The sequence below is a fragment of the Dermacentor variabilis genome, chromosome 6 (genome assembly GCF_050947875.1).
Source record: "Dermacentor variabilis isolate Ectoservices chromosome 6, ASM5094787v1, whole genome shotgun sequence".
Classification (NCBI taxonomy): domain Eukaryota; kingdom Metazoa; phylum Arthropoda; class Arachnida; order Ixodida; family Ixodidae; genus Dermacentor; species Dermacentor variabilis.
In genome coordinates this window covers 30,810,147-30,837,144 of record NC_134573.1, presented here as the reverse complement: position 1 = coordinate 30,837,144, position 26,998 = coordinate 30,810,147, and the positions used below count along the sequence as shown (strand labels likewise).

Below are 26,998 nucleotides of genomic sequence, written 5' to 3'. Positions count from 1 at the left end.
TAGGAGAGGAGCTTATGATATGATGAATCATTCAGCCATTTTTGCAAGCCTTTTTGGAGTTGAGTGTTGATAGGGCTTGAGAATTCTCTTGGCTATCAGGACATAAGTGTGAAGGCCACACACTCCCACATTGCGGCCTTAGGCTTTAGCACGCTGTACCACCCATGACACCATAATGTCCTATGTAATCCACCGGACTGAGGAGTGCTACGCGGTGTCTGGGTTCGGCTAAGATTTGAAAATATAACTGCGGTGAACGGTCAAGTGTACTGTTGCGCTGTCTTCAGGGTCTATCTAATTTTCATTCCTGGATCAGCTCAGTTCTCCTTTTTCTCTCTGGGATCGGCTCACTCGGCGAGAAAGGAACCGATCATACAAGGCGTACCCCAAAGATGAAGGCGAAAATGATTAGCTTTAATAAAGGAAGTATGAGCTTGACTGTCGATATTCTTTTTTTTTTTGCAATTAGAATATTTAGGTGCCGCTTGTTCTTTCATTGCGTAACTTTGCAGAGACACCTTTGTCTATAACTAGAGCAGCAAGACTTTGCAATAGTAAATGCCCTGAATATGAAAATTTTCCTGTTTTATGACATAATTACTCATGAGCTTAATTTTAATATAATGATAATACTGTCTACCTCTCGCTTGCTTGGCGCTGTCTCTGAAAGCACAGCTCTTCTTCTATCGATAATAGTGCTTTTGCTTTCGTCTCAGATTCGATATTATTGTATAAGGTTTCTAGTGGTTTGATCCTTTTATATATCCGTGTTGCTGTCATATCCCCAATTAGTTTACCTACTTCTGACTGATAATTTCTAATTGTGCCCGCTACTAGCCTTGAGTTAGGGATTGAATACATGGTCGTTCTACATGCACGATATTTTGAAAGGAAAATAAATAACTAAATAAACTAAGGACGAAGAATACCAGCTGCTCATTTGCAGGTCAGGACAGGTGGTCATATATGCCGATTTGTCATGCTCGTGAGTGTTCCCATCATCTAAATGGCAATAAGCATGCTTATTCATTCCAAAACCTGAGCGTGTAGGGAAAGGAACTTCGGCTTTAAACACTTGTATTTACTCTCGGACAGACTACAGCTTCGCGGCACAATTTGTTTCGTGCGCCTGCTCACATTCCTCTGTTTCAGCATCACCCCATGTCGTAGTCAATCATCTCGTTTCACGCTAGAAATGCCTGGTAAACACCATGGCAAACACTAAATGCCTGGCAAACAAAATCACCACATAGAATGACTAAAGTGGCAAAGCAGATATCCCGTTAAAGCTCGTCAGTGTTCTTGCGCTGCATGCAAACACTGAAAAACAAGTTCCACGTACAGTACCTTGTGATGCAAGTCGTTTAAAAGATTACATTGTGAAAGCACACCTCAAAAACAACACGTAATTTATATCGCCCCAAAGTTAGTTAACATACCAGTGTGATAAAAAACGACCGCGTGGATAGGACACGCTTCTTCACTTCCGCGATTTCAACACCAGATGACATTTGACGGTCACAGATTTGAAACGCTTCGAAATGTGCTTACTGCTAGCATCGCCGCCGCCCAACAAGCCGTGTTGAAAACCGCACTAAAGGGGCTTCGACTTCTAAGATGACAGCGACCTCCATTCAGAAGTTACATCAATGGTGAGACCATTGAGCCACAAGTGCAGGAAGCGCAGGGATGAAGTGTTCCAGAGAATCCAGCCAACCCGAACCTGCATTGACTTAGCTGGCTTTGCTATTCAGTGATTGTGCGACGCATTTTGCCATTATAAGTACGAAGAAGTATCTCAAAGGACTGAAGTACATTATACAGGAAGAGCGGTGTTCAAGAGGCGGCAGCTCATATGCTGTATGTTATCAAGGTGTCATGATTTAGACATGACAGCTTCTTGGATGACTGCATGGAATTGGAAACGTAAACTTCAATGCGACGTTTATTCGCAGAATAATTTTTAACGTAATTGCTCGGCGCTGTGTTTGTCATCAGACATACTGCATATCTCATAATATTACATATTTCTGGTTATAAAAAAATCAACAGCTACTCAACGTCTAGTGAATACATATTTCTGGTTATACTTCCTCAGTGGAAAATGTAAGTCATGTTTAATCGCTACGCTTGAGGAAAATACGGTAAAACATGTGCACTTTGGGGTAATATTTGAAAACGACAGCTGCGCACGACCGTACCGGGTCCAAAGTCGAAGTTAGGCTTGTAGCTCGTCAGGTTCCGACCACCAGGGCTGAGGCCTAGGTAAGCGTACACCACGGACGTGCACTGGGCAGTGGGGATGTCTCGAGGAAGGAACCGCCATGGTCGTTCGTCAACCCTATTGTCGTACACGCACCAGAGTGGCTTCACCCGCTCTTAGTACATGAAAGAAGCGCAATAAAGTCATGTTAACGGAGCCTTCGAACTTCACAGGTAGCGTTCTACGGCACATAAACGCTTGTTGCTCAAGGCAATTTAAAAAAAAAGCTTATTCTGGTGCAGTATTGTGTCCGCAGATTTCCATTGAGCGATATATGGTGTTGATGTATGTTCTCAAATTATGAACTTCTCAGTTTCATGCAATTATTTTAATCAGTCACAACATGAAACCCAGTTGGCCGTCTTCATTTAAGACCTGAATATAAACAGCGACTCACGCAATCTTATACTATGATAAAACGTTATATAAACTATCTCACCGATGCTTTTTTTCTGGAAGTGTAAAACGTCGACCTCGGCCCTATTGTATTTGGAAGATTAAAACAATTTCTTACTAATTGATTTGAGCCGTTGCTAATTAACGAATCTTTGCCTACTCCCCCAATCCAATAACCACCGCGGTGGCCGCATTTCGATGCGGGGGGATTATGATAACGCTCGTGTACCGGGCAGGTGCAGGTTGAAGAACGCATAGTGGTGCAAATTAATCCGGTCCGCCTACCCCCTATGCATGTTAGAAATATTTGTAAATCTGTCCTTCCCTTTTCTTTCTTCCTTTACTTCTTTTTTCTCTCGCACTTCTCGACAAGGCCAGAGGCAATATAATGTATAAATAACATAGTGCTCCCTATCGCTTTAAGTCGCGCCTGATTAGCTTTGCCCTGTTTTCTAGCAGAAGTTAGTTACAGCCTAGCCCTGGTCACCTGCCTCGCGCCCGATGGCTTGGTCGTTAATTTGGCACTTGATGTGTTCTGGTAATAATTGCTTGCATGGATTTCCTCTGCGCGAAGCATACGAACCATGCGTCTAACTGATCGCCCCACCACGAGTTTACAGGCGCGTTTGCTGTAGCTACTAAGTGACATGTCATTCCTGGTTCGTTAGCGACTGGTTAAGAAAGAGGCTTCTCCTGTAACTGTGGCAGCTGGATGCGGCACCGTGCGTAAGCGGCTTGTGACCTTGGGTGAGCCTGAAGACAATATATTTTCCTTTCCTTCTCGTTTAAGCGTTGTCCGAGCTTGTTGAAAATGTCTAGTGTACCTAGCCGATTTCATGGTCGCCTGCTTACGTGCGGCTCAGAACCATGGCGTTAGTAGAACCATTTGTAAATATATTCTCTCCTTGTTTTATTCCTTATATTTTTTTCCTTCTGTCGCGCCTCTCGACGCGGCCAGAGACAGTGCTACAACCTGCAAAAAGGGAGACCTTAAGAATTGAAAAACTGCAGGCCCAATAGCTTGCCTTCAGTATTGTATAAAATATTCACCAAATTAATTTTCAATAGAATAAGGGCAACACTTCAGTTAACCAAGAGAACAGGCCGGTATGACGAAGATATATTCTACAATGGATCACATCCATGTCAACCATGATGTAATCGAGAAATCTGCAGAGTACAATCAACCTCTCTATACGGCTTTCAAAGATTACGGAGAGGCTTTTGATTCAGTAGAGATAAAAGTAGTCATAGAGGCATTAATAAATCAAAGCGCACAGGAGGCATACGTGAATATATTGTGGAATTTACGCAAAGCTTCCGCAACTACCTTGATTCTCCACAAAAAAGGTAGGAAGTTACCTATTAAGAAAAGCATCAGGCGAAAACAGACGGTCTCTCCAATCCTATTCACTGCATGCTTGCTAAAAAATATATATTTACTTTATTTATTTTATGTTATTAAGAGATACTGCAGCCTAAATGAGGCTATTGCAGGAGTGGCATGAACAAAGAAGCAAACATTTACAAACAAGCTTGCGTGATTTCTTTCAGTCGTAGTGAACTTCTGTTGCCCGTTAAGGAATTCAAGACTTCAGTTGTTGATAGAAAAAAAAGCTTTATTTAAAGGAATCACTGCGGGCAACAAAGGTTGAGATATTCAGAACCTGGCGGCTCCTCATACAATGGGTATGGAAAAAGTCAAACAGTTATGAAGAGTGGAGAGACGAGGAAAATTGATTACCATGTGAAGGAATTTTAAGGCATTCCAGTTTGCGACGCTCTGCAAGAGTAGTGAGGCCAAGCACAGGAAGAGAGTTAGGCGGTGAAAGGTCCTTGTCATATCTCCTACAAACAAAACTCACTGCCTTTTTGCACTGATTCTGGTTTTTGTATGTAAGAATGTGCGCATGGATTCCATACAACGCAGCTGAATTCGAGGATGGGGCGGATGAGGGTTTTATATGTTCGGAGTTTAGTTTCCCGAGGAGCGAGACGCAGCGCACGAGGCAAGTTACCTAGTCTATTAAGGGCCTTCTTTACAGGTGACAGTTATCAGCCGTAAAGAGATATGCAAGCTATTAAACTATTAAGGCCTAGGAGTGAGGAACAACTGCGAATATCTCAGCGAACTTCGGTTTGCAGATGACATCGCCCCGTTCAGCAGCTCTGAGGACGAGTTATAACAAATGATTGAGGACCTTAATCAAGAAAATGTAAGAGTGGCGTTTAAGCTTAATATGCAGAGGAAAAAGATAATGTTCAATAGCCTTGCAATGGAACAGGAGTGCAAGCTCGCCAGACAGCCTCTGCAGTCTAAAAGAGTACGTTTATCTAGGTCAATTACTCACATGGGACTCTGATCATGAGACAGAAATTAACAAAATCAAAATTGACTGGAGTGCATACGGCAGGCGTTCCCAGCTCGTAACTGGGAGCTTACCAATATCATTGAATGGAAAAGTGTGCAATAAATGCATTCTACTGGTGCTAACATATAGGGCAGAAACTTGGAGACTGACAAAGATGCTTGAGTACAGGTTAAGCATCGCGCAAAGAGCGACGGAGCGGAAAAAAAATTCTAGGCGTATATTTAGGAGACAGGAAGGGAGTGACTTTGATCAGAGAGAAAAAGAGGTATCCGATATTCTTATTGACAGTAGGAGAAAAAAATGAAGCTGGGCAGGCCATGTAGCGCGTAGGATGGATAGCCAGTGGCCCATTACAGCTACATAATGGGTGCCAAAATAAGGGAAGGGCTGTGAAGAACGTCAGAAAACTGGCTGGAGTGACGAATTCAGGAAATTTGCAGGCGGAAGATGGAATCGGTTTGGTGCAGGGCAGGGATAATTGAAGATCGCAGGGAGAGGCATTTCTCCCACAGCGGACACACAAACAGGCTCATGAATATGATGATAATAATTACACCTCTATGCCCCCTATGACGTGCCTCATAATGAAATTGTGACTTTGGCGTGTAGAACTCCCGAATCTTCTTTTTTTTATTCACATATTGCTGGCATTGTAATGTCAACACACACAAAAAGAACAAGGAATTTTTAAACGTCACCAACATGCAGCTCGAAACAAGTGATGTTACTTGCCCATAAAGAGCTTATCAGACGGAAACTATAATATGTCTCACCAAGTCAAACCAGTAAAAATATTGTTTAAATATGACCTCGAACTTCAAAACAATGCAGTTAGGTTCATTCAGACTTGCTATTCGTACACCAGTGTATCATCCAAAGAGGGTAAAGAAAAACTGCTGGAGTTGAGGCTGCAGCCGCCGCACCGCCATATTGCGGGGGGCAAGGCACACCAGTCGTCGCAGCTTACGTGTTCCGATCGTTGTATCTTGCCGTGCGTCGTGCTGCGAGGATCCCAAAATGTGCTAGCGCGCTCGGGTGTTTATAGAAAAGTTGACGTAGAAGCAGTTCACATGCTAGCGTTACCGTTCTCATTTAATATGGTTGCAGGTTAGCACTGCCTTGCTCTAAAATAAAATAACATTTTATATTGAAGCCTGAAAGAAAACGGCTGCCACCAAATATCCGAGACCGTCTGTGCAATCAGGATGCAAAAGCACCGGCAACACCTTATGATATTGAAGATAATAATACATACTTATGCTCGATACATGTAATGCTGTTTCTCATGCTACCTTTTTAGTTTTTATTTGCGTGTTGTCCTGACAACTCTCATGATTGATGTATTTATAGACTGCATTAAATAAGGCAAATAAACGATAATTATCACGGTATTTTTCGTACTTTGTGGCAGCAGCATATCTATGGCTATAAAATGTAAAAATGCCTGACTAGTCGGATATCTGCAATTCGGAGACCTCCAATATGGATCGCCTCATCGTCCACAGTGTTGCATTAGAACTTGAAAATTCGTCAGGTAATTAAACACCGCAGGAAAAGTCGGTGAACAGCGTTGCGAAGGTCTTGGCAGGCCGCATCTTTCCCACCGCAAGATGGCTGCCCTTACAAAATTTTTGTAGAATTTCTATAGACAGTCTATAGACATTTCTACATGAAGTCTATAGATTGTCTATAGACATTTCTATAGTCTATAGACATTTCTTTGCACTAGTCTATAGACTTATGGTTATACACTTTTTGTAGATTAGACTATAAACAGTCTGAGTCTATAGACTTTCTTTAGACTGTCTATAAACTAGTCTATCGAAAGATACCCGGACGAAATGTGCTCATTTTTCAGGTGACAATGCAATATGCCCGTGCCGAACGAACAAGCTGAGCTTAGCGAATGTAGTTCTTAACAATCACATTAGGAATTGCAATTTATTTCCGCTTAGAACAGTCTGGAATGTCTCTTTTCTCATACTTCGAGATGAATACTTTTGCCACACTTTCAGTAGAATGCACATAAATTGGGCTGTATTGATAAGGTTACATATCAACTAAAACATGTTAGGATCTCTTAGGTGTGTTAATAAGGGTTGAACAAGTGCAATGTCCTCTAAATTATTTCAATAATCTGTGCGTTATTTACAAAGAAAAGACCACCAAATGGATAATCTGTCTCTTTTTTCTTTTGTACAGCGCAGATAGTATACGCTCTGTCCAAGACGATGCCACTAATTGCAACAGTAATTAAAACCGGAACACTTATTATGCACGACAAGGGCTTCATACCATGCACGATTGGCACAATGCGAATCTTCGCCAGCAGCTGCCTAGTGATTACCAGCCCGTAAACTGCATAACGCCGAGGCACCGAGAGGAGCTTAACGCTTTTCAAATAGCCCGAAAGATTACTTCTACTGCTAAACTGGTTTTAAAAGACACCAAAGAAAATCTTCCAACTACCGTGAAACGCAATGCCGTGAGTTTGAAACGTGCAAAGATGCTATCAGGAGGAATAAATTTGTTGGTCTCTAATTTTTTTCCGCTATGTTGCGAAGCTGCGAGTGACTGACCTTATCGTAGGTTTCATGCTCTAAAAGCGTTTGTGGTTGCATATATTTATATTCATCATCATCATCATCACCATCAGCCAGGTTACGCCCACTGCAGGGCAAAAGCCTCTCCCATACTCCTCCAAGAACCCCGGTCATGTACTAATTGTGGCCATGTCGTCCCTGCAAACTTCTTTATCTCATCCGCCTACCTAACTTTCTGCTGCCCCCTGCTACGCTTCCCTTCCCTTGGAATCCAGTCCGTAACTCTCAATGACCATCGGCTATCTTCCCTCCTCAGTACATGTCCTGGCCATGCCCATTTCTTTTCTTGATTTTCACTAAGATGTCATTAACTCGTGTTTGTTTCCTCTGCTTTTTTCTTATCCCTTAACGTTACACCCATCATTCTTCTTTCCATAGCTCGTGAATCGTCCCCAATTTAAGCAGAACCCTTTTCGTAAGCCTCCAGACACAGCTATTATACACTTTTCTCTTGAGAGATAATGGCAACCTGCTGTTCATGATCTGAGAATGCCTGCCAAACACATCCCAGGCCATTCTTATTCTTCTGATTATTTCAGTCTCATGATTCGGATCCGCCGTCACTACCTGCCCTAAGTAGAAGTATTCCCTTACCACTTCCAGTGCGTCGCTACCTATTGTAAACTGCTGTTCTCTTCTGAGACTGTTAAACACTACTTTAGTTTCCTGGAGATTAATTTTTAGACCCACTCTTCTGCTTCGCCTCTCCAGGTCAGTGAGTATGCGTTGCAATTGGTCCACTGGGTTACAAAGCAAGGCAATATCATCAGCAAATCGCAAGTTACTAAGGTATTCTCCATTAACTTTTCTCCTTCATGCTTCCCAATCCAGGTCTTTGAATACCTCCTGTAAACACACTGTGAATAGCATTGGAGAGATCGTATGTCCATGCCCGATGCCTTTTTTTATGAGAATTTTGTTGCTTTCTTTATGGAGGACTACGGTGGCTGTGGAGCCGCTATAGATGTCTATCAGTATTTTTACATACGGCTCGTCTACACCCTGATTCCGTAACGCCTCCAAGACTGCTGAAATTTCGACAGAATCGAACGCTTTCTCATAATCAATCAAAACTATGTATAAGGGTTGGTTCTTTCCGCACATTTCTCCACCACCTTATTGATAGTGTGAATATGGTCTATTTTTGAGTAGCCTTTACGGAATCCTGCCTGGTCCTTTGCTTGACAGAAGTCTAAGGTGTTCCTGATTCTATTTGCGATTACCTTAGTAAATACTTTGTGGGCAACTGACAGTAAGCTGATCGGTCTATAAATTTTCAAGTCTTTGGCGTCCCCTTACTTATGGATTAGGATTATGTTTGCGTTCTTCCAAGATTCCGGTACGCTCGTGGTCATGAGGCATTGCGTATACAGGGTGGCCAGTTTCTCTAGAACAATCTGCCCACCATCCTTTCACAAATCTACTGTTACCTGATTTTCCCCAGCTGCCTTCCCCCTTTGTATAGCTCCCAAGGCTTTGTTTACTTCTTCCGGAATGGCTGTGGGATTTCGAATTCCTCTAGACTATTCTCTCTTCCATTGTCGTCTTGAGTGACACTGTTACTGTATAAATCTCTATAGAACTCCTGAGCCACTTGAACTATCTCATCCATATTAGTAATGATATTGCCGGCTTTGTCTCTTAAGGCATACATCCGATTCTTACCAATTCCTAGTTTCTTCTTCACTGCTTTTAGGCTTGCTCCGTTCCTGAGAGCATGTTCATTTCTATCTAGATTATACTTCCTTATGTCAGCTGTCTTACGCTTGTTGATTAACTTCGAAAGTTCTTCCTGTTCTATTCTAGCTGTAAGGTTAGAGGCGTTCATACATTGGCGTTTCTTGATCAGATCTTTCGTCTCCTGCGATAGCTTACTGGTATCCTGTCTAACGGAGTTACCACCGACTTCTATTGCACACTCCTTAACGATGCTTTCAAGATTGTCGTTCATTGCTTCTACACTAAGGTCATCTTCCTGAGTTAAAGCCGAATACCTCTTCTGTAGCTTGATCTGGAATTCCTCTATTTTGCCTCGTACCGCTAACTCATTGATCGGCTTCTCATGTACCAGTTTCTTCCGTTCCCTCCTTAGGTCTAGGCTAATTCGAGTTCTCATCCTAAGGTCACTGCAGCGCACCTTGCTGAGCACGTCCACATCTGGTTTGATGTCAGTGTTAGCGCAGAGTATGAAGTCAATTTCATGTCTAATCTCGCCGTTCGGGCTCCTCCACGTCCACTTTCGGCTATCCCGCTTGCGGAAGAAGATATTCATTATCCGCATATTATTCTATCCTGCAAACTCTACCAATAACTCTCCCCTGCTATTCCTAGTGCATATGTCATATTACCCCACTGCCTTGTCTCCAGCCTGCTTCTTGCCTATCTTGGCATTGAAGTCGCCATAATTAGATTGGGTGAATCTAGATATTTTTTCAAGTCTCGTGTTTTGCTTGCGGTTACTTCCCAAAATTACTTAGATTGGTTGCCAGTAACTTTATAGGGAAGCTGAAACACTTTCCGAAAAAAATGAGTTCTCTGCGGAATTCTACAGTTTTGAGTCCCCTGAACACGAATATCTGGTTGAATAAAGGCAGAAACAAACGCAAGCGGCTGTTTTTTGATGAAAATGCGCACTAGCGCCTCAGGGCATCGCGCGATCGCCGCTGTTGCCCGTGATTGGTCGGGGCTGCTGTGACGTCATTCGCGGCAGTCGCCGGTCGGCGCCGCCGTTTCAGAGCGTAGCACGCTGTTCTGTTCTGGCATCATAGCTGAGTAGTAAGCATTATGGAACGTTCTCGCTGTCTCGGACAGCTTGTACTATCGCCGTACATGTTCGAACCGACAGCCGATACGGAAAACGATGGCGGCAACGACAATGTTGAGTGTGCCAACAGCAAGAGCGATGTGTGCACCTTCTCGCGCGTTGGAAATCTTAGCTGGTACGTATGTTTTTTTTTCCATGTAGCTGCACATTCCAATGACGGGAGAAAAAATGCGCTAAAGTGTCACTGGGAACTTGCTGCTGGAGGAATTCCGAAGCACTAACTTCTCATTAGATTATAAACACGGGTGCAATTCCGCGATGTCAAGCCCCTTGCCGCTGCTTGACTAAAGTCCCGTGGTTTTTTGACTGTTGATACACGATCGCGAACATAAGTGCCGCGTTTCAAAGCGCGCACATGCAGTGCTGCGAGGTACAGTTATGGAAGTTGCTTATCATACGCATCCAGAGATGGCCAGAGGTATTATATGTGCAACATTCATACTATGGTTCGACGACTTTGCGATTGTGGCTCGATCAAGGATCGGTATGCGTGCTCCATGCTAGTGTTGACATTTATTTATTTATTTATTTATTTATTAGTTTCCACAAGCAAGGAGGTACATGGTTGTGGCGGAAAAACAAGGGGAAAAAAGCTGCGGAGAAGCAGCTTGACTGGCCCCAGGTTCCGTTTACAATGGCGGCAGCAGGGCAGGTGGGAAACGGTAAGGGGAAAAAAAAAGAGAAAAAAAGAAGGAAAGAAAAGAGAGAAGAGCAAAAGCACTAAGGACATAAAGATATTAGACAGTTTTAGCACCGCCTTGTGGGAAACACGATAACTGCAACCCTACGTCGAACGTCACTAGGCGAGTCTATACTCCATTTCATACCTCAGCTGCAACGCTGTGGAAGCTACGCACGAAGTCCGGTCACCAAAATTTATTACTGCGCGCGTTTCTGTCTATGCTTCGCAGCGTGCCAGCGGCATTTGCTCGTGCGAGCATGCACGTGAAGCTGCCGCGACGGGCTGCAATTAAAAAATGCCGAAAGGAAAATTGATTTAAAAGAACGTTTTAGCAGCCGTATAAGTATACGGATTGTTTCTATGGGTAAATTCTTTTTCTTCATTCAGAACTGAGCTTATATATGAAAAATTTTCTCAAAAATCGGGTCAAGAAACACCGAACTTTTTCTAAGTGCGAACTCAGCCACTGCGAGACGTATCTCAAGCCTCCATTGCGTTGCAGCTGAAGTATGAAACGGAGTGTAGCAACGCTAACAACAACGCGTTTCCGCATTTGTCGTAAGGCTATCCGGCTATCGCGGGAATGGTCGGTGCACAGCACAGTTGATTTCGTCGGCACGAACTTATCTCTCCTCACAGCACGGACCCACTGCGCTGCAAGCTTCTTGTCCTTCGGGAATCTGTGAAGCACCACATCGTCTCGCCCGCCTGTGTTCGCGCAGCCGAATGCTGCACAGAACGAGGGCGTGTTGGGCGCCCTTGGCTGTAGGCACTCACGCAGCACAGAAGGAAAGAACAGTTTACGAAAATCGCGAAAGAAAACAAACGTGAGCGGCGGCGGCGGCGGCAGATTTCTCGTAGCGTCGTTCAGTAAAGCGCAGGAAAAAAAGAGGCATGCCAGTACATGCCAGCACATGCCAGCACGCCGGTCTGGCAGCTCGGTCCCCGCGAATGACGTCACTCTCGCCGGTTCTCTTCTCTGGCAACCATCTCACCCGGCGCTCCGCGAAGCGATGGGGGCGTGTCCGCGGGGGTGATTTAGAAAGCGATTTCCGCCCCTTATATTAACAAAACGAAGAAAAAAATTTCGGAACCGTAAATTATTAGGTCTGTTCTTCTCAATCCCAGCAATTCATGGAAATTGAAAACCATTTCAGCTTCCCTTTAAAAGTACTGCTACCTTCAAATTGTACGAAAATGGGCATCGCACACACTGCTGATACATGCCCCGCAAACACGGCCTTTCATCTGAGTATGATAGCAGTAATTGAACTATACATCTCTGTTTGAAAATTCTTCATACTAATACAATTTCGAGATATATAAACGTAAAGCGTGTCACGAGAATTTCACTACACCTGCGGCGTAGCATTCATCGCGGCCGGATCAAGCGCCACGAAATGAGATCTACCACAATGGCTGCTCAACACACCCAATCCGCTTAGTGGCAGCTCAGTATCAAGTTAGACATGGTGTACTTCCTTTTTTACGCGCATCAACTATGACGCTAAAATCAACAAGAGTGAGCGATCGCTCGCCGTACAACATTCCGTATAGTAGAAGTGAGAACAAGAGCGCGTTACCAAATCATGAAACAGACAAACGAGTCACCTGCGTTACATGCAGGCCGTTCGCGCTAAGAAATGCGCTCACCTAATCATGAGCTATTGACGCAAAACATCTTTGCTAAAGCCCACCGTTTAGTGTAGTTGACGTGTGATGCCACAAAGAAGTCACGCATACACAGACACCAGCGTTAACGCAGACACTGCACACCACTACAAGAGCTTACCTGCCTGGCGCACGCGTTGAGAATTCAAATTGACGCGGACAGATGGCGCACCGCCGCGCAAGCGCATGAGCTCCGCGTGCCAGGGCACGCGCCCTCCGAGAAATCTGGGCGCCTTTTTTTTTGTCTCTTTCTCTCTGTGTGCCATGAGCGCCGGAACGGGTTGTTTTTCTTTTCCATTTTTCATCTTTTTTTTCATGGACGAAGGAAATGCGCTGGCAGCTTGTATTATGAACGCTGTGGGCTATCGCATGAGATTGGAACGCACACATGGATGAATGCGCTGTTTGTAAAAGCGGTTACAGGGCCCTTCAGGCGCTTGCATTATCGCCTGTTAAGATGAGTAATACAGCGCATTTTTAGCGTATCTTCCAGCGTACCGCCAAATTTGACGCCCTCATGTATGTTAGTGCACGTTTGCTGTTCCGATGATAGGTCAAAGCAATGAGTACAGCAATATAGTACTCATATGCGCCGCCGCGCAGGCATACCACCTGCGAAGTACTGGGTGGGCTCAGAGAATTTGGCACATCTTTTAGGTGAATGAGAAACATTGATGACTTTATAGTGCAGGATATCAGTGAACGAAAAACCGCCTGATGTTAGTCATGCAGCCGAGATATGAAGACAATATGAAAAGTGTCTGAGAATCGGACGACGCTCAACGCGCATACGACATGCGCGACATCGGTTCATCAAACATTCACAAAGTCTGCATTATCAGCTACAAAAATTACGAGTCTCTGTGCTGTTAGCTTGATGCTTGTTTGGAATCCACCTGTAGCTAAAGTTGGCGATCATAACATCTATTATCACGATTGGATCCGCGTTTTGCTTTCTTTATTCTGCTGCCGCACAAGTCATGCTATGACAACTGTGAAGACAGTCTTGGGATTGCCGAGAGTGACTACGAAGATCCTATAATGTGGTCAACAAATGAGGAGGCATACACGATCTGTATACTAAAGTCCACAAATAGGCTCTACAGCAATCTCAATAGTATACAAATTCAGTGGCTTATATCAAACGCAGCTCCGTATTATCTACCGGTACCTGCGCTTCGTTACAGCGTACACGGGCTGGGCCAAGATTAACGACTTTTGTCTTTGTGAACGTACAGACTGCATGTCAACTTGAAACAATAAGAATTTTACAGTATCGGCTGTTTCTAATTCATCTCACGCCTTACCGCAATCGGTATGCTGGCTGTTCACACAAGTTAACATGACTTTTGGTGACGTCCCACCCTATGGCCTTCACCGGCGGTGATATAGGAAACCGTGGAAAATAATTCGAATTGCAAACAAGTATACGGGGTGTTTTACCTAATTTGAACCAGACTTTAAAATATGCAAATGCTGCGTAGCTGGGGAGAGCAAAGGTAATGTTGTTTGCCATCCTTTGGACATACGCAGATTATTTTTTTGTATTCCCCTGATTAGATTATTAGAGTTAACTAATTTCTCAATTTTCTTAATGAGATGACAATTCTCAATTGTAAAATTGTACAGCAACATTACAATCTCCCGAGACAGTTTTCTGTGGCTCAACTCGTGCCCTATAGAAGTGTTCTTCCTAGCGTGAAGAACCCCGCGATTATGCACAATGTGCCTCGAGTGGCCGGTCACGCAGAAATATATATATATATATATGCACACATGTGTACATGAATGTGTTCATGTGCGTGTTTGTGAAGAGCTACGTCGCGTAGGAATAGACAAGAAGAAAGATACACCATATCGACTGTAGTCTATAAACAGTCTAAAGACGAAGAAAGAACAACAATAAATAGAGACTGTATCGACTTTCGTCTATAGGTAGTCTATAGAGGGGAAGTAGACAATAAAGAAACAAACACTTTGTCAACTTTTTTTATAGACCGTCTGTAGACTGCGAAGAGACAAAAAGACATAAAAACTTTATCGACTTCCGTCTATAGACAGTCTATAGACTTTGTATCAACAAAAGTCCAAATGTATAGAAAGGCAAGGTCGTCTGTAAAAAGTCCATAGACTTTCTATAGACAGTCTAAAGACATTTTTGTAAGGGCGCCGCCGGTTTCGCCCGAGACCATACTTTCGTCATACTGGAAAGCCCGGCTTCGCCCGAGACAATTTCGTCGTCACAATGCAAACCCCAGCCTTTCCTATAAGCTTTCCTACTACGCATAGCATCAAGCAGCTTATATTGGACTTGGCGCTCATATATCGCAGCGCACCAGCTATCCTCTTCAGGTTTCACGCCCTCGTTCCCGCACCCCAATTTCTTAGCCCCATTTTTCTTCCGAACAGCATTACACTCATTACATCAATAACCTCAGACCTATCTCGCTGACGTCTTGCGTCGGCAAGGTAGCCGAGCACGCGGTCCTAAACAGGCTCTCGAAACATCTCGAAGATAAAGATGTCTACCCCGCAGCAATGATCGGCTTTAGACCCGGGCTATCCACCCAAGACGCCATGAAGCTCCTCAAGCATCAGATCATTGACGCAGACACGAGAGACGCGAGAGTAATCCTAGGGCTAGACCTCGAAAAGGCATTCGATAATTTGTCACACGACTACATACTCGACACGATCTCCAACCTCGACCTCGGCACGAGACTCTACGCTTATACAAAATCGTTCCTGAGCGACAGAACGGCCACCCTCCGTCTAGGGGAAATCAAGTCCCAGAAATACAAACTCGGAGGCAGGGGCACATCGCAAGGTTCTGTCATCTCTCCGACGCTTTTTAACCTTGCGCTAGCCGGCCTAGGCAAGAAACTGGATCAAATCGAGAACGTCAAATACACGATATACGCCGATGACGTAACGCTCTGGGTCCCCGGAGGTAGCCTGGGATCAATTGAAAGCGCTCTGCAGGAAGCGATCGACGTGATCGAGGAATACCTCGCTCCCACCGGCCTGCGATGTTCGCCTGCGAAGTCGGAGCTCCTCGTCTACAAACCATCGAGGAGCGGTCCCAAACCAAAGAACGAAATCAGAGACACACACGTCATTACTCTCAGAACAACTCCATCCATCCATCCATTACACTCAACGGCCTGCCCCACTAAGTTCCATTTATAGGCTGTGCAACAATGTTTTTCCAAAGGCTAAGAACTTGTATTCCAATAAAGCATGTAATTCCAGTCCTCGTGAAATACCCTAAGGCAAGGGCCCTTAGGTAAATAAACTAAAACTGAAGGTACCACACGCAAAGAGTGGACTGGGGTACTAGCGTAGAGTCAACGCACATTTTTCGAACACCCGTTAGGCAAATGTGCCCTGAAGTGGTTATGTAAATGCTACACAACCAAGGGCGATGACTACAATTTACATTATTCTCATGTATGCAGCAAGTACATATATGTAATGTTTAGGTTTATGCACCATGCCCGTCACAACTTTATTGTGTTCAATGTTTTCGGTTTAGACGTTACAGCCTTGACAATCAAAGTCGAGATGCAAATTGATGTTGATGAAAGTGCACGTGGTGTGAACTCGGAGCCGTGGTATCTCGAGGACGAAGAGGATGTTTGTCGAGAGATGAATGATGAGTGCAGATTTATTTTCATAAACGTTTGACAAAACAGGACGGGTAATGCTGACCATTATTCTCGGGTTTCATTCCTGTGTATATGGCCTAATGAAAGCTGGCGCGCCCACATATTCTCACGTGAATGCGCTACCCACCATGAGGCACGTGCATAATCAGCAAGACGGCGACAGCCACGGTCCGGTTCCCTTAAAGTGATGTCTTGGTGGACGGCGTTGCTCTGAAGTTACTCGAAGTGACCCGAAAAGCTCCAACCACTCTTAACACAAGAATGCTTTTGTACCGGACTCCCTCGAACATTTGTCCCATTTATATACGTCAACAACCATCATCACACTAGTTTTCAGGCTTGCGTAAGAGGTGGTGCCACTTTTCCGTTTTGTGACCTTAAAATGACATGGTCGGAGAATACCGCGACATGGTGTTGCCGTCTGTGCATCATTTTGGCGGAATATCTCGGCGGGCCATCGGGATGGAGGTCGATGTGTCCTTTCTGTTGCGGGCATCAAAAAAGCCCAAAGCGCTATTAGGCAAGAAGATGAACGGCGAGTTCGTGCCGCATTTTCACTTCCTTCGTACGGATGCTCTCGCGTCCCCAGCGGCGCGGGTCGTTGTGCGCGTTGTGTTTTCGCTCGCTAAAAACATGTCATGTTGGTGATGACGCTGTTTTGCCTCAAATGGACTTGCCGTCGCGTCTGATACGACGCCTGGTAGCTTCTGAAGTGCTGTTTGAGGGCGCAGCAGCACTGACCCCGCATGCTTGCTATCGCCGTCATTGCTTCAGCGTTCGAGGGAAGGTGTTGTTAATGAAACACTGTGCAAATGTGTGCACTTGCACTTATTAATGTGTAACAAAGCTGCCGATGTTTCTTATAATAGGCATTTTTTTTGTCGTGTCATAGCCACTTCATCGGAAAGTAAAAGAAATCTTTTTCGCAACGTGCAATAGGTCTAATAAAATTTTATTTGTTATGTTTGTGGTGAGAATAGATACGCAACCGATAAGATCTTATTTATCTGTCATGTGGGACGCAAACAAGTAAGGGTGTATTTCGCATTGATATTGTTGCATGTAAGGACACAAAGCAGAATATCGCATAGCACATGGATGCACGGATACCAACTGTTCAATGACGCATTTGATATGGCTAAAACATAGCAGCAAAATCAGCATTACAAACGCCGTGCAGAAACACAAGCCTGCAAACACAGAATAAATGTACGAAGAACCAAGGCCTGCCGCTATATAAGAATGTGTTAAACATGCCTTGGGAGGGTTCTCATTTGTGGGATAATCCTGCGCTCTCTGTTACGGGTGGTATTCCCCTTACACCGTGACTTTTGCTTATGCTGGAGCCAACCCGTATTTCCAGCGTTACTTTCTCCAGGACCAGTTTGGAGCCTTCCAACATCTGCGATCGCCTCTGGGCGCTGCGACCCAAGCAACGGCGTCTGCGTCTTCGACCAGCGGCTTAGCGTCTCTACAACACTGTTTCAAAAGGCAGGCTATCAGAAGGGAAGAATTAAAATTATGGGGTTTAACGTGCCAAAACCACTTTCTGATTATGAGGCACGCCGTAGTGGAGGACCCTGGAAATTTCGACCACCTGGGGTTCTTTAACGTGCACCTTAATCTAAGTGCACGGGTGTTTTCGCATTTCGACCCCATCGAAATGCGGCCGCCGTGGCCGGTATTCGATCCCGCGACCTCGTGCTCAGCAGCCCAACTCCATAGCCACTGTGCAGCCACGGCGGGTCAGGGAAGAATGCGAGAGCGCCCCTTTCTACCGTGCCACCACGTGGTACCGCACAGTGTAAGCTATGCCATTGGTAACAGCTCGGTGCCACCGTACCAGTCGATGGTTCTTACCGCAGTGTTCCCTAGCGTAATAGCGTAAGTACTATGTTCGGGATCGGCCCAACAAAACAGTTAGACGATCACAAGAAATTATCGTTGGTTCCCAAAGAATGGCGAACGCTTTAAGAAGCGGCCAAGTGCAACGTTGCCCTTGTACCGTGCACTGGGAGCGCGTTGGAAACCGCAGGTTGTCGAAATTAGCATGGAATCCGGAACTACGGCATGCTTCGTAATGACATCGTGGTTCTGGCACGCAAAAGACCAGAATTTAGTTTATTTGATTTACCTATTAAAGTATAACTCAGATACTGGCGTTAGTTCAAGAACGTTCCATAATCAAGATAACAAATAGTTTTTTTAAAGAAATTACTTGCCCACAATAAAGAGTATTGCTCACAACATATATTGTTGATACCCTCGAACTCAAAAATTGATGACTTCGAAATTCGCTCTAGAAGAAATAACCTCCTGTTAACAGAACAGAAGAAGGAAAACCGGAGTTCCCTTAACACTGCTGTTAACTCTAACATAATGAACGATATCCTGAAAACTGAGCCTACAACCATCGAAACAGTCCACAGACTAAGCAAACGCATTGACAAAAAAATCTGACCACTTATAGTAAATCTCCTTGAATATACTGGACGTTTTCCATCACTGAAGACTTTTGAAGCCGAGTGCGCCACAGAACAAAAAACTTGTTGAACTGTGCAAAGATGGTGATAAGTTCACTCTAAGCTACGACAAACTACGCTTAGAGCTATTCGTCTGGGACAGCTCACAAAATGATATAACTTGTGTGGTACCTAGTTTCACTAGCGATGCCCAGAAAAAACTGCCAAGACAACACATGGACACTGCGTGCACGCGGACATCAGAGTTAACATTCATAATCTTCCATGCCCCGAGCATGTTGGACAAAAAGGACTGTCTGGAATATCTGCTCATCTCCCTCCAACCGTGATGCCTGTCAACCACAGAAACGCGGCTGTCGCCTGATATCTTGGATGTAAAAGGGACTCGCCCGAAATATGCGATTTTAAACAAACACGAGGAGGTGGAGTTGCACTACTAATAAATAAAAAAAAATCTTTGCCTAATTGCCAGATGTCGAGAGAGCCGAGGCCATATTCTGAAAGCTGATGCTTAGATGCTACGCAATTGTTGTGACATGTGTTTATCCAAGTTCTACCTCGTATCATCGCACTATGCTTTTATTATACCATTACATGCACCACCACCTGAAAAAAAAGAACAGACTTATCATGTTTGGGCATTTGAACCTCCCGGATATCGATTGGTTAACAGTGGCATAACACTCCGCCCCTGCCGGTATAATGTTCGAGATTATTTTATACTTAAACCTGAACCAGGTGGTAAAAACGCCTACATGCCGTCGAGGTTTCAGTGCTAACGTGCGAGATCTGCTTTTCCTGAGCAGTAAATTTCCATCAAAACAAGAAGAAATAGAGGTAGCCAATAGAAAGTGCGACCACAAGATGGTAACCTGTTGCATACCAATCCCTAACAAAGCCCACCATTCGCTTATAGAACCTTTTCCTGACTTCCGTAGAGCTTACGATAGCAGCATTATCGACCACCTTGCATTTGAACAATTTTCATTCCACAAAATTTCTTGTCGCCTCCACAGACATTGAAACATTATAGAAAATATTCAAAAACATAGTCTCACATTCCATCCGCAAGATACTACCTATCAAAATAAAAAAAAAAACATAAGGACACATAGCCTTGGCTAACGCGAGACATCATCCGCCGGAAAAGGAAAGTAAAACGACTAAGAAAGACAGTTAAGAAAGTAAAAAAATTTTATGTGACAGAAAAGGTGGTTTCAACGGTCCTATTACCAATTTGAAGTTTAGTTTGAAGTTTGCCAAAACTATTTCTTTGCCAATAAACTCAATAACTTCACAAGAACATCGCTATGAAAATTCTGGAACTACCTTAAGCCCAGAGCCACCAAGAAAAAAATGTAGCAGTGACCCCAATCGAAAGCTTAGCTACTGCAAAGGCCCTCAACAACTATTTCAAATCACTCTTCAGATGTAATGAGGGAATATAATATCGTTGCCGTGAATAGGCGCAAATGTATTGTCGTTGTTTTTGTCTTCTTAAGAACTGTATGAAAAGATTGTATTATTAGCTGTGTTCGTAATTGCCAAATGTGACTTTCAGAGTTTTCACTTCGTTCCAAGATGATCCACGTGTTTCGTGTAACGAATAAGCATCGACTGTGAACTACACGTGCAGAAGCCGTTGTCAGGCGTGTGAAGCGCCTCTTTCTCCACTTCCTTTTTCATCTGTATTGTATGCAACAAACAAATAAAGATGCTACTGCTACTATACGTACAACCGTTATACTCACTCTGGCGCCGCCTGCAAGTACTGGCGCCTGATTTTCCCCGAATAAGCTGAGTATGGAACATATTAGATCAGCCAACGTAATCAATAATTCTAATCCAGAACCATTATTTTTTACAGAGTTGTCTGAAACTTCGCCCAATTTTCGTGAGACTTAACTGTTCTCTTAAATAATGACTATTCATTGTCTTACGGGAAGTTTGTATTTAGTGCGGGATCTTTAATGCTTCGGAACTCCGTGATTCGCACACGCGAATCGACATTTGTGTAAAACCTTGATTTTTGCAGCAGTTTTTAAATAGACACTTTCAGGCGCCTTTTTGCAGCCGCCGTCACCGTGAAGTTCCGTATAATGTCGAGGGCGACAAAATCGTCGCCGCCAGCTGTGTGCTGTTTGCGCGAGTGAAAGCTTTCGAGGATGCGCCCACAAAGGGCGGAAAGCGGAGGGTTAGCGCGCCGTCTTCCTCCATCGCGTGCAAGGAGGGGGGCGGGGCGTTCTACTGCGTGCCGCTAGGCCGCTGTATTTTTAAGGCGAAAGCCTTTAATGGCTAATACTCGCGGCGTCCGACCGTCCGTCCATCCGTGCCCAGGAACGCACTCTCGCACTCTCTCAGCAATCGCGTGTTGGCACAGCGGAGCATAGCAACAGTTTCGCCGCCACAGCTTTGGACTCTCCTCCTTATTCCCGTTACACTCTCTCAGCAATCACGTGATGGCACAGCGGCGCGCTCGGCAACCATTCTTCAGACGTCTCATTGCAGCAGTCGAGTTAGTCGGATGACTTCCAAGCAGACCCTTGATGATTACACGGCAACCGATTCGAAAAAGCGCCCCGTGATTGTGGATCTCCCGATAGCAAACGCCAGAAGAAGAATCAGCGAGTTTACATGCGACGGGCTATTAAGGCCAAAGAAGCGGAACGGAGATGATTAAGGGGAAAGCCTTTGATGGCTCGCACTGGTGGCGTCCGACCGTCCGTCCGTCAGTGCCCTGGAACGTTGTCGGGGATTTCAACGAAGGCGCTAGGAACCGACATGCATTTGTCAGTGGTCTACAAAGTTAACTAGAGTTACAGTTGGCCAGACCGACGACAACAGCCACCACGCATCATGGCAAATGTCTTGATCTCGTCTTCGAGACATATCCAACCACCAAAGATCTCGACTACATATCAGTACACTTCAGTGATCACAAGGCAGCTATATTAGACGTCGACCCAGTGAAGCATAAGGAATTCATGAGGCAAAAAAGCAAAGATAGAAAGAATTCATAAATAAAAAGGGCATCGTTTAATTCAAATCACACTTTGTCAGTCTTTGTAAAAAAAAATTAAAGGACACTTTGTACATTCCAATATGTGTTCGGCGAAAGCCTCTGCCCATTCCACTGGGAGGGTCATGCACAAAAAAACAAAAACAAAAAGAAGGCATGGCCTAGTCTGTTAAGGGGCACAGGCTTTCGCCGAACACACTTTGAAATTTACAAAGTGTCCAATTTTTTTGAAGGCCATCTGCAACGGCAAAAGAGTCAACCGTGCGCGGTGTTTTCGCAACGTAGCTCGCCTTGATGCGAGTCGCAGCACGAAGGTGAAGCACGAGACGCAGTACGAGGGAGGAAGCACGAAGGCGCTTCCGCGCTCCAGCGTTTCGACAGCGAGTTTCCGCGGTCATTGAGTGAGATGTGTTCATGTTTTGTTGTGCGCGCGTTGCACTATGCTTGTAAATTTAGTTTATATGCCTATGTTTACAATTTTATACGGCCGATAAAACTACTACCCTTATTTCGTTTAGCTGTCCACTAATTTTTTGTCGCAATCGATGATTTGCCTTTCGGGCGAAACTGCGACTTTTTAAATTGCCACCAGACGAAAAAGCAATTAGAATAAAGCGGAACATTTAGCTCGTAGCTAGCTCCGATGTCTGCCAGTCGGTCGGTCGGTTTATTTATTTATTTATTTACTTATTTATTTATTTATTTATTTTTTATGTATCAGTGCACATGGAGGTGTGAAAAGAAAGAAAGCTGCCGTAAGGCCTCTTGACGGGTTCTCACTCCCGCACATATCAGCAGCAACCTTTAGAGCAAACAAAAATCAGTAACAAAGAATAATGCATGTACAAGCATTTCGCTGAACTTGTGGAGGTATAACAATATAAAGTAGAAGAGAAGAAAAAACCTGCATGCTCGCTTATACGAAGCTGAAGTAACGGGCAAGTTTGTGAGCCATGTTCAACTGTATAGGACCGATGTATAGGGATCCTATCGAGTTCATATACGCCCCCTTTCATGCTACGGCATTAACTCAGTAGCCACAAAATATGTCCAAAGGGTCATCGACCAATCTCTTGAAACCACTGGATACAAAGGGTTCGCAGCATATAAATGTGCCAACTCGATCACTGCGCACTTGGTATCTCTCAGTGATGTGCAGAAAATGTGCACTTTAACATCTATCCCGCTGCCAGAAGATCAAAACCTACCTGTGCAGTGCTACTTTGCATCGGGCCCTAATATACAGAGGTGTGTTGTCTATGGCATTGACCCGGAAGACACCCCTGAGATAATATGTCGTGCATTGACCTCCACGACACACAGGGTGCTCGCAGCTAGATTCATGGGCAAAATCCGTACATGCTTAGAGACGGTACAGGGCCCTCAATGTATTCCAGAACTGTTTTATTACTATGGTTGCATATTGCGATATAAACCCTACCTCCCTTGGGCAATATTCTGCTACCGCTGCGTTCAACGTGGACACATGCAGGCATTTTGCCCACAGCATACTATTGATCCAGGAAAGCTCACACCAGAAGGCCAACCACGATATAGATGTGGCTTATGTAAATCTGATGAGCACGATATGACAAGAACAAACTGTCAGACTAAACAGAAAGCCACAGTACGGATACGAAAGGCTATTCCAAAAACGACTATAGTAACAACACACAATCGTTATGAGGTTCTTGCAGAAGAGCCAGAGATGGTCTTGGCAGAAGAAGCAAAAGCCTCAGAAACACAACTGCATTCTTCTGTTCTTAAATGTGGCAAGCAGTCGCAGACAAAGAAACAGAAATTACCGGAATCTCTGTATCAGTCGGATGATGACCATGATGACATTGACGCTCGGATAGACGCACTGGCCAGAGAGATTGACCGACTACGCAAACATAAATTATAGGTAGTTCCGCGTCGTCAGAAAACAGGACCAACACGTGACTCATCAACCACTGCGAATGCCACCGTTACGCCTGGATCCCGTCCGGCACAACAGGTCAACCAAGCTGTTTGGACAGCAGCTTTAGATCAACTTGCTCAACTAACGTTGATGATTCAGAGTTGCCTGCATCATGGCTAATTCTCTGCAGCAGCTGTCACAGCATGGAATTCTACAGCGGAACTGTCGGGGCCTAAGTTCCAAGTTAGGAGAAATTAAAACCAAGCTTCAATACAATAAGCTACATGGATGGGCACTGCTTATTCAAGAGCATAAAAAGCTATGTGCCCTGTCCAATTTCAATTGGTATCGTAATCCATCTATTAGAGATAGACGTGCTACTACAATCGCTTCAGCTCCGGGAAAAGCTGCAGTTTATATATCATCGCATATCGCTCACACAATGATTGATCTGGATCCATGGTGTAGTGATAATGAAGAAGTTGTCGGGGTCCTGACACGACCAGTGCAGACTCCTGTCACTCTAGTGTCATTCTGCCGCAGACCACAGCGCACACGTTTGAACTTGAGGTGGATAGCCAATCTCTGGTCTACTTACCCGGGAATTCCTATTCTCGTTGGTGGAGACTTCAATGCCCCCACATACAGAATGTGGGTACAAGGACGACTCTCGAAGAGGATACCAAGTTAAAAACATCATGAACGATGCCACTTTTACACTATTGAACCATCACGCTGTGGCTACCTGGGCTTTACCCGCAGTATCTAGAACAAACGCTCCAGGCCTCACGTGGTGGTTGGGTCCTGTAATGCCGCAGTGGCTGGTGGAACCAGATACATGGGGCAGTGATCATATGCCAATAATGATTGATTTGCACAGAAAGTGCATAAAGAAAATTCGACGACGAGTAACAGTCACGCATTGGGATAAGTTTCGGGAATCATCGATTGATAAAGTACCCTCAGAGCACTCAGAAATTATTCCCGCTTTGTAAGAACTGCTACGGAGGAACACCACTGTAACGACAGTTGACGAGGAACAACCTCAACCGGACATCGCCCTTTTGCAACTTGGGGAAAGCGACGTCAGGCAGAAGTGTATGCGTCGAGGAATCCCGATGCACCAGGTAGCCGTGCACGTGCTAACCATATAGCGGCGAAGGCGTGTCGGCACGAAAAGCAACTTTCTCTCCGACGATGGTATGAGTGGTGCGAGAATTTTGGATCAGGCGTTGGAAACAGAGGACTTTGGTGTACGCTACGCTCAATGGAACGCGCTCATAAGCAACCTGACCCTGCAGCGAGCGTTAGGTTAACAATGAACAGTTCGCCACATCAATGTGCAGAACGCGCCGCTAGAGCGTTTTTCCCGAAATACGATCACGCGTCACCCATAAACTGCCCCGAAATTGATGAGTCTGACACAATTTCCATATCCGAAATATCCAGCCCACTCAGCATGGCCGAACTAATAGCGGCGATTGAAACTTCGAAGCAACGAACAACGCCTGGTCCCGATGGTATTCTTGATGAGGTTTTCAAGAACATGGAAGGAGCAGCTCTCGACAAACTTCTTCAGGCTATTAATAAAGTATGGGAGGCTGGAAACGTTCCACCTGATTGGAAGCATTCAATTGTTGTCGCGATTCCGAAACCAGGAAAGTCTCCAAATAGCCTGCAGTCTTTACGCCCCATTTCACTAACCTCACCTGTCTGCAAGCTCGCTGAAAAGATGCTGGCCACAAGTGTTTCCTCGTGGCTTGAACGCCACGATAAAAATCATCCTGCTCAAATTGGATTCCGTTCTTACTTGGGAACTGAAGACGGACTTTCTATCTTATCGGACGATGTTTTACGGTTTCACCACACAGTCACGCTGTGCGCACGGTAGTAGCAACAGACATAACGAAAGTTTATGACAATATAGACCAGGAAATCATTATAGCCAACCTCATCGACCTGGGACTTCCACCGCGGGTGATAAGATTCATCTCCTCATTCCTTCAGAATGACACATTTGCAATTAGAGTAGATGGAAGGCAAGAAAGATACTCCACATCGAACAGAGGAGTCCTACAAGGTTCGGTTTTGGCTCCTCTTCTCTTCAACGTTGCTCTAATACCTCTAGCTTAGTAACTACATCTGATTTCAGACGTGAGGTTCTTAATCTATGCGGATGATGTCACTTTCTGGTCCGTGCATGAAGATATATCTAGACAAACTCAACAGCTTCAGGAAGCCATTGATGTTCTGAACAACAACGCTCGGAAAGCAGGGTTGGACATTTCCGCCCAAAAATCAAGCTATGTTGTGGTGGCCAATAAGAAAGGACGCACAAGAATCATGCAGCACCCCTTTACATTGAGACTCGGCGCAGTGACAATCCCTGAGGCTTCTGAGGTCCGCATACTGGGTGTCGATATTGACCACTCCGGCAGTTCTGCACACTGGCTACGTAAAACCAGACAGAGTTCGACAAAAACACTTCACCTTATTCGTCGCATTGCAGCAAGAGCAGCTGGAGCTCGTACTGACATAGCTCGACGGTTGGTGCGTGCAGTCTTACAGCCACGAATTTTACATCAGGCACAATTTGAACGGCTGACTTTGGCACAGCTGGTACAGTTGGAGACGATTAATCGCGATGCTATGCGTACAATCACAGCACTGCCCCTCATCACTCCGATACCAAACTTACAGGAACATGCAAAGCTCAACACAATTGGAGAGCTAATTTTGCAACGTGAGCAAGCACGTGAAATGAAAAAGCAACTTACTCCGACTGTCGCTGCGTTGCATGCTCATTTTCAACGCGGCTCTCTTATTGAGAATCAGCCCTATCCAATGCCTCCCTGGGAATTTACCAGCATCACAACTAATAAGCCAACGAAGTTACGACGCAGCGATACAACAGGTATTATTGACGAACACAATATCGTTGATGCATCATGCGCTAACACCTGGAAAGTCTATACGGATGCTGCCATTCTCCCAGACGGCGGAAGGACATCATTCTTGAGTACTACGCATAATTTCATCAGCGGCCACCAGCGCTATTTGTCTACAGAAGCCAGCGCTCTAATATGGAACTTCAAGCCATCCACGGCGCTGTGC

General features: G+C 44.8%; 1 protein-coding gene across 1 annotated transcript in view; it reads right to left on the bottom strand.

Moving 5' to 3' along the window:
- The window catches only part of LOC142586080 (uncharacterized), a 108,236-nt gene that overhangs the window by 39,394 nt on the left and 41,844 nt on the right, over positions 1 to 26,998 (bottom strand). Inside the window, exon 3 of the mRNA XM_075697340.1 lies at positions 2,202 to 2,378. Within this exon, the coding sequence (XP_075553455.1) occupies positions 2,202 to 2,378 (177 nt within the window). The remainder of the gene's footprint in view (positions 1 to 2,201; positions 2,379 to 26,998) is intronic.